Here is a 19,155-nt window from a genome sequence, read left to right on the forward strand (position 1 = left end):
CAGTTATAAGTGAGACCTAGATTTGATGACAGATACTGTTTGCTGCATTGTAGTGTTGTAATATTCATTTGGCACTGTTGCCAAACTGACTGAAGGCTTAATTCAATAATTTACAATACGGGAAAAGATAACAGCTATATCATTTAATATCCTGCCACTTAAATAAATCCAGCTCTTTGTTTCTCTGTAACTTTTTTTTTGGTGCAAAATACAACTGCACTTTACTGTCTTAGGAGGATGGTGACTAATTAAGCTCGGATAATTTTTTGCCACTTCTAGTGTTGATGAGCTCTGGGTTTTTGTGTGGTGACTCCAAAATTCAGTTGCAACTACTGATAGCTGCTCTGTAGAGAGGGGGAGAGAGTGAAACACTGACTTGAATAAGCCTCTAACTAAACATCACAAGCTACAGTTGTGCTTATGCTCAAAATGGAAAGGAAAAAAAAAAGATTTGTGAAAACTTCTTGCAGCCTTTAAGCTCCATTTCAGACCCATTTCAGTCTTTTCATTAAGCGTCTTGCCTTGCAGCCCTGCGCTGCCATCCAGTGACTCTGGAGACAGAAGGAGACAAAAGGGAATCGCTCCATCGCCTCCTTCCTCTAGATCTTGAGCAAGCCTAGAGGCAGGAACATCTCTGTCTCCCTTCTCTCCCTTTTTCTGTGTTAGGATAAAGCATCTGAGTTGTTTCAAGGAGTTAGACTGCAATGTCTTATTCCTCCACCCCCTGTTCTTGGCTGAGGTATCTGGGACAACCAAGCCTTTTAATCCTCAGGTTCATTTACACAAGTCTTTACTGTCTCTCATGGCACCCCCCTCTCTTCCTGCCCCGTGGCAGAAAAACTTGGGGAATCTGTTGGAAAAATACTGATGAAATCCAACTGAAGTTATTGGGTTGTTTTTTTTTCCCCAGTGTGATGGTAATTTCAGTATAGAAAATATGCAGCAGCCTGATGAATGCTAAGTTTTCTGAAGATTTTTGTAGCTGGTTGTAGATAGAGTTTTATGCTTCATCAATTTTTTTTCTTTTTCTATCTAGAGAATATGAGCCCTAGTGCTTTAAAGTCAGTGAAAGCCTTTCATGAACTTCAATGGGCAGTGGATCAGCCCCTACTGAACACAGTATAAACAACTGATACTCTTTTTTTTTTTTTTTCTTAGTCTTATCTCTATGTGAAACACTGAACTATGTATTTCTCCTAAGCTTATGTGTGTATATAAATAGATGTATATAAATAAATAGGTGTATATAAATAAAGTTATATGCATCTTTACAAGTAAATACACAGAGTAGGGAAAGAGGGAAGAGATCTGCTAAGAATGTCTCTTTGCCCTTCTATTTATATTGAGTGTCTACTAAGCAATAAATGATAATTGGTTTACTAAATACTTGGTGTTTGAAAACTGCACCAATTTAGTGTGCAATATCTACTGAATATTGACAACAGCTGCATTATTTTCAAGCAGATACTTAGTAGCAAAATCCAAGCCACATTGGAATGAAAGAGAAATGATGAAAAACAATAGTTTGCAAATAGTTTGAATATACTAAAGCAAATGATCCTCTTTTGTTTCCAGAGGGCACACTTTGTAATTCCCATTTCTGTTCAGTAGGAAACATGTCATAATGTGAAGCAGTATTTTGGTTTTAGCGGTATTATGAGTCCCAGACCTTGTAGAAAACTAGATACAATCACCATTACAGGGGACTTAAATTGCAGGTGGATGTTCAAGCTCTGTGTACACGTTATTTAAATTCTGCTTATTTACTTTGAATAACTGGAATGAAATGGCTGCTTCATAGATGCTTGCTTTTCCCACTAGGGCTTAAAAAAAAGGCATGAATAAAGCTAGTCAGGAACTAGCTGTAAGAACTTGACATCAGAAATTATTTTCTATGTAGATAGAAAGGTTTCTATTCTGGAGTAGTGCTTAGAAATAATAGAGATGATGAAGATGATAGAAAAATATGTAGAGAGAATTTATTTTTGGAGTCCAAATTACTATCATGGCAAAAGTCCTTAGGACACAGGCAGATTTGATATAGAAATTTCAGGCTGCCACCTACTTCTTTCCTTCAGATGATTGATAACTTGGGAGTAAAATCTTGGAAAATAAATCATCTTAAGCAATTAAGGTAATGTCAAACTAGGCAAGATTAAAAGGGTCTTTATTTTCTTACATGTAGTTGAAGAGCAACGCAAGAGGTATTTATAAGTTTTTAAACACAAGGCAGATCCTGGCTTAAATTAGATTAATCAAGCAGGATATTATCGAATTATTTATTGTATTGACTGACTGATTTGCATATGCTTGTCATCACCATATTGACACTGACTTAGGGGATTGAAACTAAATTTGAACCTTAAAAAGAAATTTAAAATGGTTTTCTTGACCAAAAATCAGGTGCAGAGTATGGCAAAATTGCCTTTTAGCCAGTGAAGAAGCTCAGGGGTGATGCAGAAGGGTCTCTTCCCTTTCCCTCTTAGCCCTTTGTAGTGACATACAAACAGAGGCCAGCTGCCTGGTGTGCACTCTAGGGCACATTTCTCTGTTCCCAGGGGTTTTTCCTTGGTTGTGTCCACCATCCTGACCAGAAAAGTCACCCCAGTTCAGCTCATGGAGTGTCAAAGTAGAGAAAAAGGGAATATATTATTCAAACTAAATGCCACCTTGGCTCTTAAGGTCTTTGGGTGTCTGCTTTTGGCTGACTGTCAGGTGGTCAGTTGGATGCACCTTGAATCAGAGTCATTTTTTCTGTTTTGATGAGATGTATTTTTTCTGTAGCATCACCTCCAGATCTGCCTCACCCTTAGAATATTTATGTTTAATTGTTATTTTGGCATCCTGGCAAAAAAAGAAAAAAAATCACTGCTGTCATAAGCAGCAGAAGGGAACTAGTGATTTAAAGAGTCTGTATCTCAGAAAAATCTTGTTGGGATTTCATGGAACGTAGCTTTACCATTAGACACCTCCGGCATTTCAGAAATGTGCTGAAAACAGTGAGGTGCGATAGCTCCCCATGGAAGGGCATCATCATCCTCCATTGTGGAAAATATTAGGCAACTAAAATATAATTAGCATTGTATATTTTGTTATTTTGTCAACCCCTGAAAGCTCCCAGGCACTTTTAAAATAAATAGAATAAACGGAGATAAATGAAACTGAACTCTGTTAAATACCATCAACTAAGATCTGCTTTATTACTGGCAATTAAACAGTGAAAGTCAAAACACAAGCTATCATTATCACTCATTGATTAAAAACCAGTTAGAATATTGCATTTCGAACTAACCTACCGCTTTGCTCGTTACGCATTTCAGCATGAGCAACAGCACAATATTTCAGAAATAATTAGGAACACAGCATAAGCGATCAGTGCTAATGTTCTTGAATAAAATTGCCAAAGCAAATGATTATAGATCAGCCAAAAGACACAATTTGAAGCCATCATCTTTTGTGACTATTTAATATCTTCATGATGATCTTTTTCTGAGCAAACACAAATGAAGTTAAAAGTCTTTTCAGTAATGGCATCCTCAAATTTAGCAGAAGCCACAAACATAACTTTGTAAATGCTCATTTTTTTGGAAAATAACTGCTAGCAATTGAGTTGCTTGGGCAGATTTTGTCTCTAGTCTCTGTTTTAAAGGAACTAATATCAATAATTCTGATGTACGGCAAGCTGGGAATGTCTCGCTGTCAAATTACTGTTCTTTTCCATTCAAGTAAAAAATGACCTTTATCCGATCTATTCTCCAAAAAATGACAGCATAAATAGCTAAACAAAACCCAGCTGAAAGGAGAAAAAAAAGCAGGTTGATGGGGCTGTGCAGCGAAATTCTGCTTTGGAGCAGAGACAGGAAGGGCAGGGTTCAACAGGCAGTGCCAACGTGGCCACGGCAGGGCTTGCAGCCGGGGCTACCTGGAGTGGAAACCTTGCTGGCCGTGCCAGTGGGCTGGGAAAACTGGGGAAAACTGGGAAGGTGGAGAGAGAAACCATCATACCTTCAACGCAGTCCCTGTCCCTTCCTGATGTCGATGTTTGACATCATTTCAAGGCTATATTGTTACAAACATAGAGTCCAAAATACAGATTTCCTTAGGTGTCCCTGTTAATTTTTCCTGGAGCGCTCCAGAGAAGAGCCTGTATCGTGTAGGATGACATGGCACTTGGGGAGATTTGGTGTGATTTGTCCTTTGGTGTCCCTTGTGTGTACATTTCTAGGGGGAAAACAGAACTGGAAGTGCTTTTTGGGGGCAGATACAAAAATTCCCACATCTCCAGTACCTGCTCGCTGGGCAGTGCCAGTTTAGCTGGTTGGCATCTCATTACCCTCTCAGCTGCTTCTTTTTATCTCTACTTCCATTATTTGTTGTAAGCTGGCAATTTTAAGAAAGAGGAATAATTTATTAATAAAAAGAAATTTTCTGTTTTCATCCAGATCTTAAAAGCTGTAATTTCAAATCAAGTCTTTGCCTTTGTGATCATTGAAATTACTTTGCAAAACCATTTTTCCAGCTGGGATTTATACTGATTCCTCTACACTACTGTATTTAATGCTTAGGACACACTTTGGTTTCTACCGTTGCCCGTTGTTTCATTTAAATTCCCTGGTTTTTTAAGAAGCTCACAAAAACTCTAAGCCTTATGCCTTCTCCTCACCTGGAAACTTTATGGAAAGGACAGTTTGAGAGCGAGCTGGAGAACTAAGTCCAGGCTTAGGACCTCCTTAGGCTTATCTCAGCCCTTGGAATTCTCTGCAGTTTTGTCCAGTTTTGCTGGAAATGGAAATCGAGGTCTATGTTCTGAGCAGCCTGGTGGGAGCTTTAGTGTGGGGACAATAATGAAGTGCAGGGAAAACATTTCCTATGTATTACATTTCAGTAATTTTTCTCTAATCCAAAAATCACAAAAATGCTGTAATTCTACAGAAATCTTGCATACTTGGATTGCGTATTTTTCCTAGCTACAGTAGGAACTGATAACAGGCTGCTAAATTACTGCTTAATAAACCACTAAATGAGTACCATCCAAGATAACGGGGCATTAAATGACGACTATTCAGGGAAAAAGTAGAAGTGCAGAAAGAACTGCAAGAGGGCTCTCTACATAGAGGGAAATTGGATTAGTCATCTCATCTATGCCGGTGGTGAAATGCAAACTGAAGCAGGTTTTTTAAAAAAGAAAGTGGTTTGATGCCTTGATGTGCCAAAGGAAGAAGAACACTCCATGTGGGAGCTGCTTTTCATCACGGCAAACTTGAGTTGGGGTGGAGAGTATTTCAATTACAGGGATAATGCGAGCAGTAAAATGTAATAAATGCAAAGGCAAAATAAATCAAAAAGCAAAGGCACAACCAAAAAGCATTAAATAATGTAAAGATGATTCTTATAAGAAAAAAAAAAAACCTGAAAGAGATGGAGGTGGTGGAGAATTTCAGGCTGTGAAGACAAAAGGTGGGGTCTTACTTGAATTGCTTATAAGAAAAAAACACCTGTAAGAGATGGAGGTGGTGGAGAATTTCAGGCTGTGAAGACAAAAGGTGGGGTCTTACTTGAATTGAGGCTCTTGATCCCCTCATTTCAGTAGGGTTTAGGTATTTTATCCTTCTCTGAGGGGTTGGGACCCTGATGAGGATGGGGGGAAAGGCACCGTGGAGGTCCATAAGGGACTGCTTGGTCACAGGCTGGTGCCATCCATCTGCAGGAAGGGTTGTCCCAGAAGGCTGAGAACATATTTGCTTGGCTTGTAGTCAGAAAATTGTATCATCTTGACTGATAGTTAATGTGTCTGCTGTGTAGGGTCGCCGGTAGAGTTATGACAAACTGTCTGAAGGCCATATTTCTGGGGAATGACATAATCAATGATAGATACTGCTCTAATTTAGGTAGGTTTAGAGTGCAGAGTTGTAAAGGAAAAAAAGTAGGGTATTGTGTGTTTCCTCTCCTCAATAATTGGCTCCGACTGAATTTGCAACACGTCTTGTTTCAGCGCGTTTATTTTCTATGTGCTTGTATTTTCACGTCTTCATTGTCTTGAAAAGTATATGGGCATTTTAGTAAAATGTCAGTGCAATATAACGTTGTTTTAGTATTTTAACTTGCAGGGAGCATCCAACTTTGGGCTGACGGAAGTGCTCTTTTCTCAACTTCTCCCTATAAATTACTTATGTATAGGGACAGGGCAGCATTTTGCAAAGATCAGATTGTGACATAAAATCTTGAATTCGGTTAGGTTTCCTTAAAATATATATGAATTTCAGTTGATTTTTCAAATCGTGGTTTAGATTTTTAGCCAAAACTGTAAACCCAAGCTATTTTAAGGCATAAAATATGAATCGGGCTGGATTCTGTTCATGGGGTTTCATTATTTTCCATACAAATGTTAGACACTCACCTTTCAGGTCAGTCTTGATCTGTAAAACACAGGAACATTTAAAGAAATTTAAGTCCTGGGTGATTAACTTGTGAAGGAATTCAATTTAAATCTTCAAAACTTTTGATTTGTAGCTGCCTATCCCTGAAGGTGTTCAAAAATTGCAGATGTGCAGGTTAGTTATGTGAAAGCTTTCCCAGCTCCTAAAGTTGTACTTCTGTGCATCTCCAGAAGTTACCAATTTAAACATTTTATGTCACAGCAGATCTTGGAAATAGACGTGGAATCAAAAATGAACCTGGAGTCCAGAGAAGCTTCATGTGGCTTCAGATTTTATAAGGGGTGCTTATTTATGATTTGTTAAAAAAAGGAAAGTTCCAAGGTGAATAATAAACCCGGGTTTGTTTCTTGTTTTCTGTGCTTTGAAACGTGATTTAATCACACAGAGGGACTCCTGCTCCCTAGATCTCAGTGAGTGCTCTTAGTGTTACACGATTATTCTTAGACTCTCTAAAGGGAGGTCGGTGCTGTTGCTTTGCAAGTCAGTGGCATCATTGGGAACAAAAACTATTTCAATTTACAATCAAATTAATAAGATATTAAGGAGATGTACCTCTTTTTTCAGGGAAGCTTGTGGATTAGATATGCACCACCATTTTAATTGCAACACCATCCCCAATCCGGTGTACTGTCAGCTTATCTTCAGGAGAGGCTGGGGGTTAATTTAGTGAAAAAAACAATGTAGACTAATTAGAAGATGACAAGTTATAGCTGATAAGATCACTTGTCAGGCGAATATGAATTCAATATCTATTGCATAAATGACTACATTTTCTCTGGCCTAGAGCAAACTATTTGTGTTTTGCAAAACCAAAAATGTTTACAAGAAAGATGCAGAGAAAACTCTTTTATTTCTACTACATTCAGTGTAAAGCAGAATAAATCTAATTAGAAACAGTAGTTGGAGGTATAATGTTATATTCTGATTTAAGTTGCATTATAGCATCAGTGATTTCAGTAGCTTTAGACTAATATGACTGGAATATGAATCTGATTAATGCCCAACAAGACGTTATTAGAGATTAACCCCTACAGTTTATTTCCCGTTGCTTGTACGGATTTACATTTTTTTTATAAGCTGCAGGAAAAGTAATCAATCATCAAAAACTATTTGGCATAAGTGTATGAAGTGAGACAATATTAGAGGATAAAGAAATTGCATTTCATAAATCACTTCAGTGTTGGTGGGAAGGCCAGCCAAGCACATAGGTCAGAGTTTGGGTAAATTTTACTCTAATCTACAGAGGCATTTCCCAGGGTGAGTTTGGGGCACAGTCTGTGAGCAGGAGCCCGTGCTGTGGTTTGGGGGGAGTGGCTGGTGGGGCAATAAATTGTTATAAACAACAATCTGTCCAAGAGCACACAGCAGTTCAGCAAAGGGGAAGCTGGTTCCAAAGGACAGTGTTTCTTCTCTGATTTTTATAATGTATTTTCTATTTTCTGGGACAATTCTCTCAAATTATCACGAGCTTTGCATGTGGAGCTGATAGAGCTGGGAGGGACAGGAAGAAGAACATCTCCCACACGGGTTGAAGAAAATCGTAGAATGGTTTCGGTTAGAAGGAGCCTTAAAGATCATCCAGTTCCAACGAATCGTAGAATGGTTTGAGTTAGAAGGAGCCTTAAAGATGATCCAGTTCCAACCCCCTGCCCTGGGCAGGGACACCTCCCACCAGACCAGGTTGCTCCAAGCCCCATCCAGCCTGGCCTTGAACCCCTCCAGGGATGGGGCAGCCACAGCTTCTCTGGGCAACCTGGGCCAGGCTCTCACCACCCTCAGAGTGAAAAATGTCTCCCTGATGCCTAATCTAAATCTACCCTTTTGTAGTTTGAAGCAATTACCCCGTGTCCTATCACTACATGCCCTCGTGAAAAGTCCTTCTCCATCTCTCCTGTAGCCCCTTTAGGGACTGGAAGGGGCTCTAAGGTCTCCCTGGAGCCATCTCTTCTCCAGGCTGAACCCCCCAACTCTCTCAGCAGAGGGGCTCCACAGAAAGGTGAAGGTTCTAACAGAGGAGCCACCATTTGCTTTTGAACCCTCCTTTCCCTCTCCTGCTGCCAGCCTGCCCCTGAGCATCCCTCTTGGTGGGCAGGGGCCCAGGTGACACTTCCAAGAGGTGAGATGTCACTTCAGTCTGTGTTATGCAGCTTTCTTCGTGGTGTCTGCTTAAATCTGAAATATAAATGAGCTAATGAAGATACAGAAATCAAATCGTAGGTAGCTATGGCCCTGGTGTGCGCATGTAAAGTGTGTGTGTGTGTGCGGCACAGCTCCAGTGTAACAATATCACTACAAAAGTCTGCTACTTTTTTACACTCAGCTAAAATGACTACAGAATGAATTGCACTGTGCTTCTGATTATCCTAGATTTATGTATGTTTGCAATATACAGAATATCCTATCGCTGTCCAGATGTCCTGTCACTAAAAGAGAACCGTACTTTCTCCAGCCCCACATCAGTAAGCCCCCTAGCAATTAATGTGAGTTTTCACTAATGACTCAAGAATGACCTTTTAGTATCTTCTGTTTATTTGGGAGCAAAAAGTGAATAATGTTTCCAGGCAAATAATGATGTGTTGGTGCTTATTCAGAGAAAATATTATTCCAAGAAATAATATGACAGATGTGATCTTGCCAACAAGTGTTTTTGTGAAAACATTTTAAAGCTATGGTGACTTTGTTTGCTGACATCTTGAATAGTTTGATTACTTCAGTAATCTTTCACTTTTCCCTCAAAACCTTCCTCCTTTTATGCCCAGTTTGGAACCACCAAGTACACTTACTCTATTTCTGAGGACTTCCAGGGCTGCAATGAAGGGTGCATTTGTCATTATAAAAATATCTTTCTTCATGGGAATGTTTCATTCCTACCAGCAGCAGCTCATGCCACGGCAAAGCTCACAGGAGTCTTGATGAAAAGACCTGACTTCCCTAAGTAGAAATGAATGACTTACAGGTAATTATAGCAGGCTGAAAAGCAGGAGCATGATGTTGGAGCTAAACAATGTCACAGATAGTGCCTTAATTAGCAGCAAAAGTGATTTAGCAGAGTAATATTCTAATACCAATTCAATTGCTACAAATTATTAATAACAATAAGCATGGAATAACCAAGATCCACTAACAATGAGATGCAATATCTGTCAGAGGAAAACAAAGTGCCCCCTTAATAATGAGATTGTAATTAGAATAGAACAATAAAGCATATATTAATATTGAGCAAAGGACAAAATACCATGGTACTGTGCTATAAAGGAGGGGAAAAAAATCCTATTGCCAAAATTTTAAAAGGTTCTAAAAATCAAACATATAAAAGTAAAGGCATAAAGATTAGGATTAAAGTCTATAAATTCACCTGCTGCTGCAAAGCTGGTAGGACTTTAGACAGCTTTCTCCTTGAGCTGCCCTACTCGGACAAGGATTGTCACCTCCAGATGGACCTTGCACAGAGGGAGGGAAGCAGAGAGACCCAGAGGAGTGGGGGCCGTGGGTCCCCCATGAAATCTACCTCCATGTTCCAGAGTTGCCCTTGTACTTGCTCCCCTCTTAACTCCTGCAGAAAAAGCTGCAGAGAGCCTTATCTCTGGATGCTAATTATGATAACTGTGCCATCAACTGGAGCAATTACTAACATAAATCCTGAAATGGTAAGTGTGGAGTTTTTCTCCGTTTCCTGAAACTGTGTAATTCCCTGAGTATTAACCATTGCTTTTAATTTTTTATTTTTTTTTTTAGAGTTTAACCCTAAAGTGTATTGAAAGAATATGGAAAAGCGGATTTCTGGAGGATGAAAAACAAATGCAAGGTAAATAAAAAGAATCTGCTTGCATTACTGTTTGATGGGCCAGGACTGTAATCTAGTCTCATGGAAAATGTGTACTTGGCCTGTGATTTTGATTGTTTGGAGTTGATAGAGCCCAAACTAGGAAAACTATAGGATCTGAATGTAATAAGACCAATGAGAGGACTGTTTTACAGATGGTACGGATGTAATAGCTTCAGTCAAAGAATGGTTCAGCGCTATCTCAGATATTTTCATTCATCCAGCCCTTACACATGGCCCCACTAGATTAATCCATCCATATTTTTGTGAAATTACAGATCAGCATGTGTCTCGGAGTTGGCTTCCCATACACACACCAGCAAGCAATTTTAGTGGTAATCACAAGAGTTTCTCTTCCAGATAGTCATGAAAAAATGCCTCACATCCCTAAGAGGTTTATTTTTGTAATGTAGGCACGATAACCACAGCCTAAATAATACTGTGTGCTTTGGAATTACTCTGTGAGCTCAAACTCTGTGACAACCACATTTTCTGTCCCAGCCAAGTGCCAATGATAATAATAATAAAAAAAAGATTTTGTATATAAATCTTTTTTTTTTTTGCTGGCAAGAGATTGGAGGAGAAAACAAAACAGAATTGTGAAAACCTCAGTTCCAGTGATTGTGGTGGCAGCTTTCCCCAGGAATGTCAAGTAGGTATGAATGCCACGAATTCCAAGAAGTTTTCAATGTTAATTTCTGCTCAACAAGAAACACACACACATAAACAGCGATCAATAGTCGCTAAATGAAAAAGAAGTAGCAAATCGATAACTAGAGACGTTTTATTTTCAAGCTTCTGCAAACAATGGAAGGGATGATGAGTCTGTGATTACGTGGAAGTAGCAGATATTGTTTCGGCTCTTAAAAGTTAGTGGGCAAGGTCTTCACCTGTGTCGGTGTGTGCAGATCTGCTGGATGGGAATATTAAGCAGCATGGAAATGGGATCTGGGTTTCCATTTCAAAGTAAAGCAGATTTAATCATTTTTTTGCATTTCAAGGTCTGTTTTCTGAAAACAAATGAAATTCTTCTCATTCTTACTATTCACGTACATCACTTTTCCCCTAGTGGAAAGTTACAGACTCCAGCTGGGTCTCTCTCCATTTCATCTAGGACATGTGCATCGTTCTCACTGTAATAAAAGCTAACCTTTTACATGTCAGTCCTTTAATTGAAGCATTGGTGGTAAAGATGAAAAGAGAATGGATTTGACTATTAAACTCCAAAGGAATCCGTATTGGTAACTGTTTGATTACTGTAAGAGTATGTTGGGTCAAGATGCAGCAGCCTCAGCTCTGAAATGAGGGACCTCAAAATCCAGCCCTGTGCTTTTATGTAAACATTCGTAAACGGAGTGACCTCTGCAAAATTATGTCTTAAAAGTTGGCTTAAAGGGTAGCTTGTTACAGAAGTGAGAGATCAAACACAGGCCGTGGGCTCCCTCCTGGAGGTCTCTAGGTGGGAACAAAATCAGTGAATGTCACTAGAGTCAGAAAAAAGTCCTGAGCAATGGGGGAGGTTGTAGCAAATGCACAGTTTCAGCTCATTTTGTGCTCATCTGGAGTTTTGGAAGCAGGCTCCCCGCCAAATATTTCTATTAAATGGGAAAATTCAGTTACGTTTTACTTAAAAATGGTGTGCTTCAGTAAACTCTTTCAGTTCTGTATTATTGTGGCATCTTAAGTTTAATTTTTTTACACTTAAATTTTCTATTGCTGGCAGTGGAAAATGCTCAAATTATTTTAAGTGCTTAATCGCCTGCTAATTTCAACTTCTTGGCAGTGATAATAAAGTGAAATTGAATTATCTTTGAAGCTGTCACAAACAAAAAATGGAAAAAAATTGAATTACTTCTAAAGCACCAGGATGTTATTTTACAAAGTTAATAAGCCTTTCATATGGAGAGATGAAATGACTTGATATGAAACAGAAAGAAACCATGTAAAATTCAAAGTAGAGAAAAAAAAAATTAAAAATGTAATTAATTGAAGAGATTAGGAAGTAGTAATTATTTAAACCAGTATAAAAATGGGTTAGGCCTTTCAGATTGTAGAAGAGACTTATACACTAGAGCCATATAGAAAACATAAAACTCCAGTAATGACTTCCATGAATTCTGGTATGCTCCCCTTAACTTCAGGAACTGTAAAGAACATCTTTCTGACAGCTAAATCAATGCAGCCTAAAATCTGAAAGTGCACCCTCCCAAGAAGCATCTGAGCTCTAACCTCTTTTTCACCATATGGCTGTGCACTCAAGGGAACTCAAAAAAGACATTTTTCTTGGAAATTAAGTATAATAAGGAGGACTCTTCCATAATGTAAGTCTAGCCCATGTTATAGAGTATTAAATTATTAGCATTCCCTGTATTCAGCAGGTGGCTTTGGCGTGGTGGGAATGTGCTTGGGAAGAAGCATCACAGTGATACACTCTGTTGCCCACTCAGAATAACGACAGCTTCCAGGTGGGTTTATGTCTGTTTACTGAAAAGCTGCAAAACTTTAAAAATTCACTAAAAGTAATAGGTGAGGCTTTTGGAAAGGCTGAGCTTTGCCTTAATTTTTCCTTTGTTAAAGTAAGACGACTGCCATTGCAATCTGTGGAGGCATAAAAATACCAGCACTGAGTCCTTCTCCCCGTCACACCAGCTAATTGCCACTAATGCAGGTTGTCACTTCTTTATTGAAGTTATTATCATTGCTGCATTGTCATTTCTTTCTTCCTGCGCTCTTCATTATCATAGGGGCTGAAGCCACAAACTGGTGTGAATATATCCCTCTCTAAATGGAGTACTGAAGGAAATAGGTATCTTAAACTCTGTGGTGCTTTGTAACATCCTCTTGTTCAAGTCACTGGCAAGTGCTAAAGCCAAAAATTGCTCACGGGCTTCCTAAGCATTGGTCCCCTTTGTCACGGGAGGATTTGTCCTTTGTGTCGCCTTGCACTGAGAACAGGGATTCACATTTCTCACATACTGTCTTATTCTGTCTGGTTTTTGCCCTTGAGTTAGAAACAGTTTGTGGTTCTGATAAGAGACGGGAAATGGAAGCAGTGAAATTGCTCATTCTCATTCTTAAAATCAAAATACGGGGGGAACAGTTCTGTATAAGCCTTTCCAGAGATGAACAAGTGGTTCACTCTCTGCGACTCACCCGCTCTCTGGTTTAAGGCAATATTTGGGATAGTATTTCCCACATACGATGTCTGGAAAACTGGGTGATGGATTAGATAAATACTTTATTTTTGCTTTTTCTTGTGTTTTTGTTTGGTAATAGTATTTTTCTTGCTAATACAAGAAGCATTAGGTCCTGGTTTTGTATCTGAAGGTATGTGTGGCCGTTCCCTGAGTACTAGCTTGGAGCTGGGATGTCACTGCTGCATGTAGGACCCAAACCACTGATCTGTTCCATTTAAGGGGAAAGCAAAGGAAGTGTTTCAGAGGAAAATGAGGCTGAAGGCCACACCTGAGAGACCTTCTCTCTCATCTCTCCCTGCCCGCATTGGCCTGTGCCAGAGCCTCCAGGTGCTGGAGAAGCAGCTTGTTCTATTAGGAAGGTACCTCCCTGAGACCGTGTCTTTCTTCAGCACTGGAGGCAAGCAAACCAGTATCCCCTAGAGCATCCCATTTTGATATGGAGGGGAGAGAAGCTGTAGTGCAATTAGCAAAAACTTTATGAGGTCTTTCTAAGAATAGAAATCAGGTAAAGCCTGCTAACATCAAATCAAAGTACCTGAATGATTTTAGAGCCCATCCTCTCTAGGTACGGTCACAGTCCCTCTTCCTGTATCTTGCCAATAGCTAAATAGTTGTTGTTTCTGAAATGGGAATGGAAGGGTTGCCCACCTTTCTGTAGCTCCCCACCACCCTTTTGCCAGCCCCATCACTGCATCTTGAGGGCCTTCAGGTGCTCTGTTTGCTGGCTTTGTTGTAGCAGAGTATGTTCATTCATCAGTGATTGCAGGAAATGAGCTGAACCACAAGGCACCCCATAACATGGAAACAAAGGTTTTTTCTTTAAATGTCACTCTTCACTCTCCTGAGAATGTCACTGTGTTACCAGTCAGCCTCCCCTGCCGGATGCTTGGAAGTCATTTACAGAAATACAGCTTTCAGGGTTACTATTTCCCAAAGTCATGAAAACTTCCATGTCGTCCAAGGGAGACCTAATTATTATCATTCTCTGACTCATCAGTGGGTCTCTGAGTGCCCCCGGTTGTTCAGAGGAGCCTTAACATTTCCAGGCTGGACTAGTTCATCTCCACAGTTCGCTGTTAGAAATAGCAAAGATGTCACTTGTCTTAAAATATATGGTCTGCTGTTCCGTTCCTAAAGGTGCTGTTATGCTAACAATAAATCTGTGAGAGACTGCAGGCAGAGTGTGGGATGTGATGTATTCAATATTCATCGTGCTGTGACCCAAAGGAGTATGAGGACACTTTACATCATGAAATTTCTCTCTCTAATTTAGCAGTTTTGAAATGACGGGCCAAAATACAGCCGGGAGGTTACAGTTGCATCTTCAATGGAATTTAAGCCAATAAGCCCAAGGACTGTCTAAAAATACAGTTACTGCCTTGTTTTCAAAATGAAGTTTCAGACTGGCAGGTTTGGCTCTTCATATTTATATTGTCTATAGCTAATTTTCAGGATCTGATAGCTTTTACTGACATTTTCCTTTTTCCTCATCTTTAAACCTGGAAAACTCATTTGCTTCCATGATGGGGTCAAGACCATCTGCAGAGCACAAAACAGTTGCAAAGGCCATCTCTATATGGAAAACTACATGCATTTATTAGTTTCCTTGAAGGGCAGAAGCCACTAGGAATTAGATAAAAGGGGTCATGGCAGCCTTTAGGAAAGGGAGGGACCCAGGAAATTTGGATAAGCTGTCCAGGAGGAAGACAGAAACTGCAGAAATAATGAGGAGATAACTATCCTACTCTCCCTGAACAGAAAAGAGCCTCAGGACCTTCTGAACAGAAAAGAGGGGAGCAGGGAAGCTCCGATATTTGCAATGAAACTGGTGCCAAAATGGGGCTGTACATAAGCTGCTGTCGGGAGCTACCAACAGGCTTGTTTGCTCCCCCAGTGTCATATCCTTGGGTAAGGTATTGGAAAAACCAAGCTGTGCCTGTGTCTCTTCCCACCTCAGATCTGCAACCTGTATTTGTGCTCTCTTCCTAAACTGGGTAATAGAATCATAGAATGGTTTGGGTTGGAAGGGAACTGGAAGTGCCACCCCCTGCCCTGGGCAGGGACACCTCCCACCAGACCAGGTTGCTCCAAGCCCCCTCCAACCTGCCCTTGAACCCCTCCAGGGATGGGGCAGCCACAGCTTCTCTGGGCAACCTGGGCCAGGCTCTCACCACCCTCACAGTAAAAAATATTTTCCTGATACCTAATTTAAATCTACCCTTTTGTAGTTTGAAGCCAAACTAGAAGAGGGTAGATTTAGAAAAGGGCGAGAGAATGGCTTTTGCAACATATTTGTGATAGATTATTCTTTGCATTGCAACACTGGACAGATTCCATAAATCCTGGTTGACAGAGGAGAGAATGGAGGGACCAGAGACAGATGAGGTGCCTGGTGCTGCGTGGACAACCTGCTGCAGAACCAGGCCTGGCACCCGTTTCCAGATGGCAATCTAAGGTGCATCTGATGGGTGCTTAAGACAGCTTCCTCTCCTGGTATGGCATTGCTGCAACCAGCCTTGCTCAATAGCTCCAGAGGAGCATGAGCCAGGAGCAGCCGTAGGAGGAAAACTGGAGACAGTTTTGGTGTGAAGAAACAATTATTTTATTTTTTGAGCACTTTGGATGCTTTACGGCTCGTATCAGCTTCTCTGAATTCTGTCTAGATCTTTAATCTGGAAGGTGAATGCTCTTAACGTTAATATCAAGCAATGTTTAACTTTCAACGATAGTGTAAGGAGATGGATGTCATGCATCCTTATAACAAGTGCACAGACTTTAAAGTAATGATCTCTGAGTTTATCTTCCTCACCCTTCTTGCCTCTGGTGCTCTGCTTAGATCAGATTATCTCATTTAAATAGCAATGGGTTATGAAAAAAAAGTCTAAATCTGTTCCCTTGCTGTATCACTGTGTGTGCACACATTACTTTATTTTATCCCCTAAGGCACTTGCGAGAAAACCCCAAAGACCCTTGTTGAGTCACATAAAAATATCTGTGTTGGAAAATGAAAGTTGGAGGGAATATTGCTCTTTCCATGATCTTTCCGTATAGAGAGAATATAGAGGGTAGTTTGATTTTTGAGTAATTGAATTACCATTTGGGGGTAGTAGTAATATCTAGCTGTGCTGTATAGCACATTGAATCCTTAGATTTAAAATTCATTTATAGGTCAATATCATTCTTATTCTACGTGTCTGGTAGAACTGAGGTAGAAAGAAGAAAGAAATGACTGACCAATGTCATCTAACAACCAGAATTACTTTTCAAGCCCCAGCCCACAAGACTGCTCTGCTCAGCATCGTGACTAGTTCCTGATTTTCCCACTCAGTTCTATTACTCCTAAATTGATGTGAACCATCCATATAATAAATCAAAGAAGTTTTGCCCGTAACTGCAGGTTTGACTAATACCATGAAGCATATTTTAGAACGCCATGTAGTGAAAATCAGCACAGCTCCACTGAAATCAATGGAGTTAATTTATACCTAGATATAAATTAACTTATCTTCGTGAAGTCAGTGGGAGCTTTTGCATCTCCTTTAATTGACAGCACGATCACGACAAAAGTGCCATTACGGTCTGTTCTTGGAGCCTGGGAATATGGGACATTAAAATCTTTATCTATTGTTAAGTCTTAAAAAATCTGAACACGGTAACGTAAAAGTGAGCTCCTGGTATCTTTTAACTCAGTTGGCCCACGATACCAGTCTCATTAAAAGCAAGAAAGGTGAAGATGACAAAGAAGTTTGAAAAGTTAAAGCTTTTTCGGAAATTAAAGCAAAAGGTTATACTTGGAAATAAGAAACATGGGTGTAAAAATATCTTTGTCCATCACCAAGCTGTACTGCTCCTTCAACCATCCATATTCCAGGATCACTCTATGATTCACCACTGCTAAAAGCAATCAAGCAATAAGGGAATCCTCTACTCTAAAAGATCAGTACAAGTCCTTTACTTAGACTAGTAAAGAAGGAAATGAGCTGTGAGAGGTACCCAAGAGGGCTGGGAGATGCAGAGGCGACGCAGTGGGCAATTAAAGGGAAAATTGGGTTCCTAAACAGGTGGTTGTTGTGTTCAGTTCAGCACACGTGGGCCTGAACGAGTGACTGCTCCCTTGAAATCTCTACAAATATTTTAATATGAAGTCCTTAACATGGTGGATGTTACTGAAACAGGCACTTAGTATTATTTAACAGAAGTTCTGTTCCTGAGATTTACATTTTTACCTCAAATCTATTAGGTAAAACATTATCTAGTTTAATTTAAATCGTATTTTAAAATACTACTGAAGTCTGCGCTCTGCTTCTGTTTCTGCATTTCAAACAGCTGCTGACTCATGCACTACATAATTAATTTAAGTATCATTTGAGGTTACTTTAATACAATTTCCTCGTAAGTACATGAGTAACATTCCAGCTATTTAGAGTTCAATACATTAATTGTAGACAAAAGTCAGTTGTCATGGTTTCTATCACAGACCAAGTATGAAGGGTCAGTTCATTCCCAAATTCATTATAACCTCAAAGAGCTCAGTTACCATTTTGTGTCTGCTTTGAGATGAGTCTGTAATGAGTCACATGAGTTAATCCCATTTATATGGTTTTATGAAGCAGGATTGTCAAGTTATAGGCTTTGAATTGGAAGAAAGGTTCAAAAAAGGAACGAAGTGAGAATACCAAACCCTCGCTGTGAACAATGCCCAGCCTGGCAGAAAAGGACATTTTACCTTATAATATGTTAGTAACTGGTTGGTATTTTAGTTAAGCTCAAGGGATATTCAAGAAGGAGAATGGGGGAAAGCTTCCAAGCTTCCTTCAACCACACTTTCTCCTCTGAAATGAGCCTGAGGGTTCCCAGCAGGTGGCTCAGTGACAGAGTGGGTTATGGAGGGTCTGTCACCATTCCAACTGGAGGCAAAAAACCAAATATTTGCATTTGCTTTGGGTGTTAACCAAGATTTTCTTTCATTTTTGGTATTTATGTTTGATAGTCCTCATGGTTCTTCCTAATTTGGGACTTCATAAACAAATGCTTTTATTTGTCTTCAGGTTAAATATGATTTAAAGACACTTCCCTAGTCTGGAGGCCTTTGAAGGGGATGATACTGAGTGTGGAAACTAAACCATCCATGGAACACTCACACTCCCCTACACCTCGCTAAGCTATTCTAATTTTCAGTGCAGTTCCACTGGTGGGCTTGGGAGTTCTTTGTGCTGTGGCTAAGAAATGTCCTTCATGTGCATGTTGTTAGCTAAGGGAAAAATTGTACTTTTTTTTCCCCTCAATGTTACAGTTTAGAACGTTTTTTAAAGCCATCATCTGGAGTACAGCTTTCTTACGATCTTGAAACGTGTTTTCCTGGTTCAAAGGCAGCACCTTGTGTTGCTTAAAATTAAAGCATGTCCTAATGAAAAGCTCCTTAGTCACTTGTTCATGCGAATAAGTACTGTTAGTTTTAGTAATTGCTTTTCCTTTCTAGAAGAATTATGATACTGATACAGATTTATCAATCACAAACACTAATAGTGGAAGGTTTTACCTGTGCTGCAGCTCATGAATGGCAGCAGACTTATTAGTTTCCATAGCAACACCATCTCCACTTTCCAAGGTCAAAAAATCCTCCCATCCAATCAGTGGAAAGTAAAGTGTGTCTTCCTGTGACTACCTTGATATTCTGTAAAAACAGGAAGAGATATTG

The 19,155-nt window shown here is 39.7% G+C and overlaps 1 protein-coding gene across 1 annotated transcript in view; it reads right to left on the reverse strand.

The window, feature by feature from the left end:
• CNTN6 (contactin 6) overlaps positions 1 to 19,155 on the reverse strand; it is a 156,579-nt gene that overhangs the window by 106,646 nt on the left and 30,778 nt on the right. The window contains exon 2 of the mRNA XM_014946604.1: positions 18,997 to 19,131. Within this exon, the coding sequence (XP_014802090.1) occupies positions 18,997 to 19,051 (55 nt within the window). The 5' untranslated portion in view covers positions 19,052 to 19,131. The remainder of the gene's footprint in view (positions 1 to 18,996; positions 19,132 to 19,155) is intronic.

This window comes from Calidris pugnax, unplaced genomic scaffold (assembly GCF_001431845.1).
Source record: "Calidris pugnax isolate Ruff unplaced genomic scaffold, ASM143184v1 scaffold81, whole genome shotgun sequence".
NCBI classification, from domain to species: Eukaryota; Metazoa; Chordata; class Aves; order Charadriiformes; family Scolopacidae; genus Calidris; species Calidris pugnax.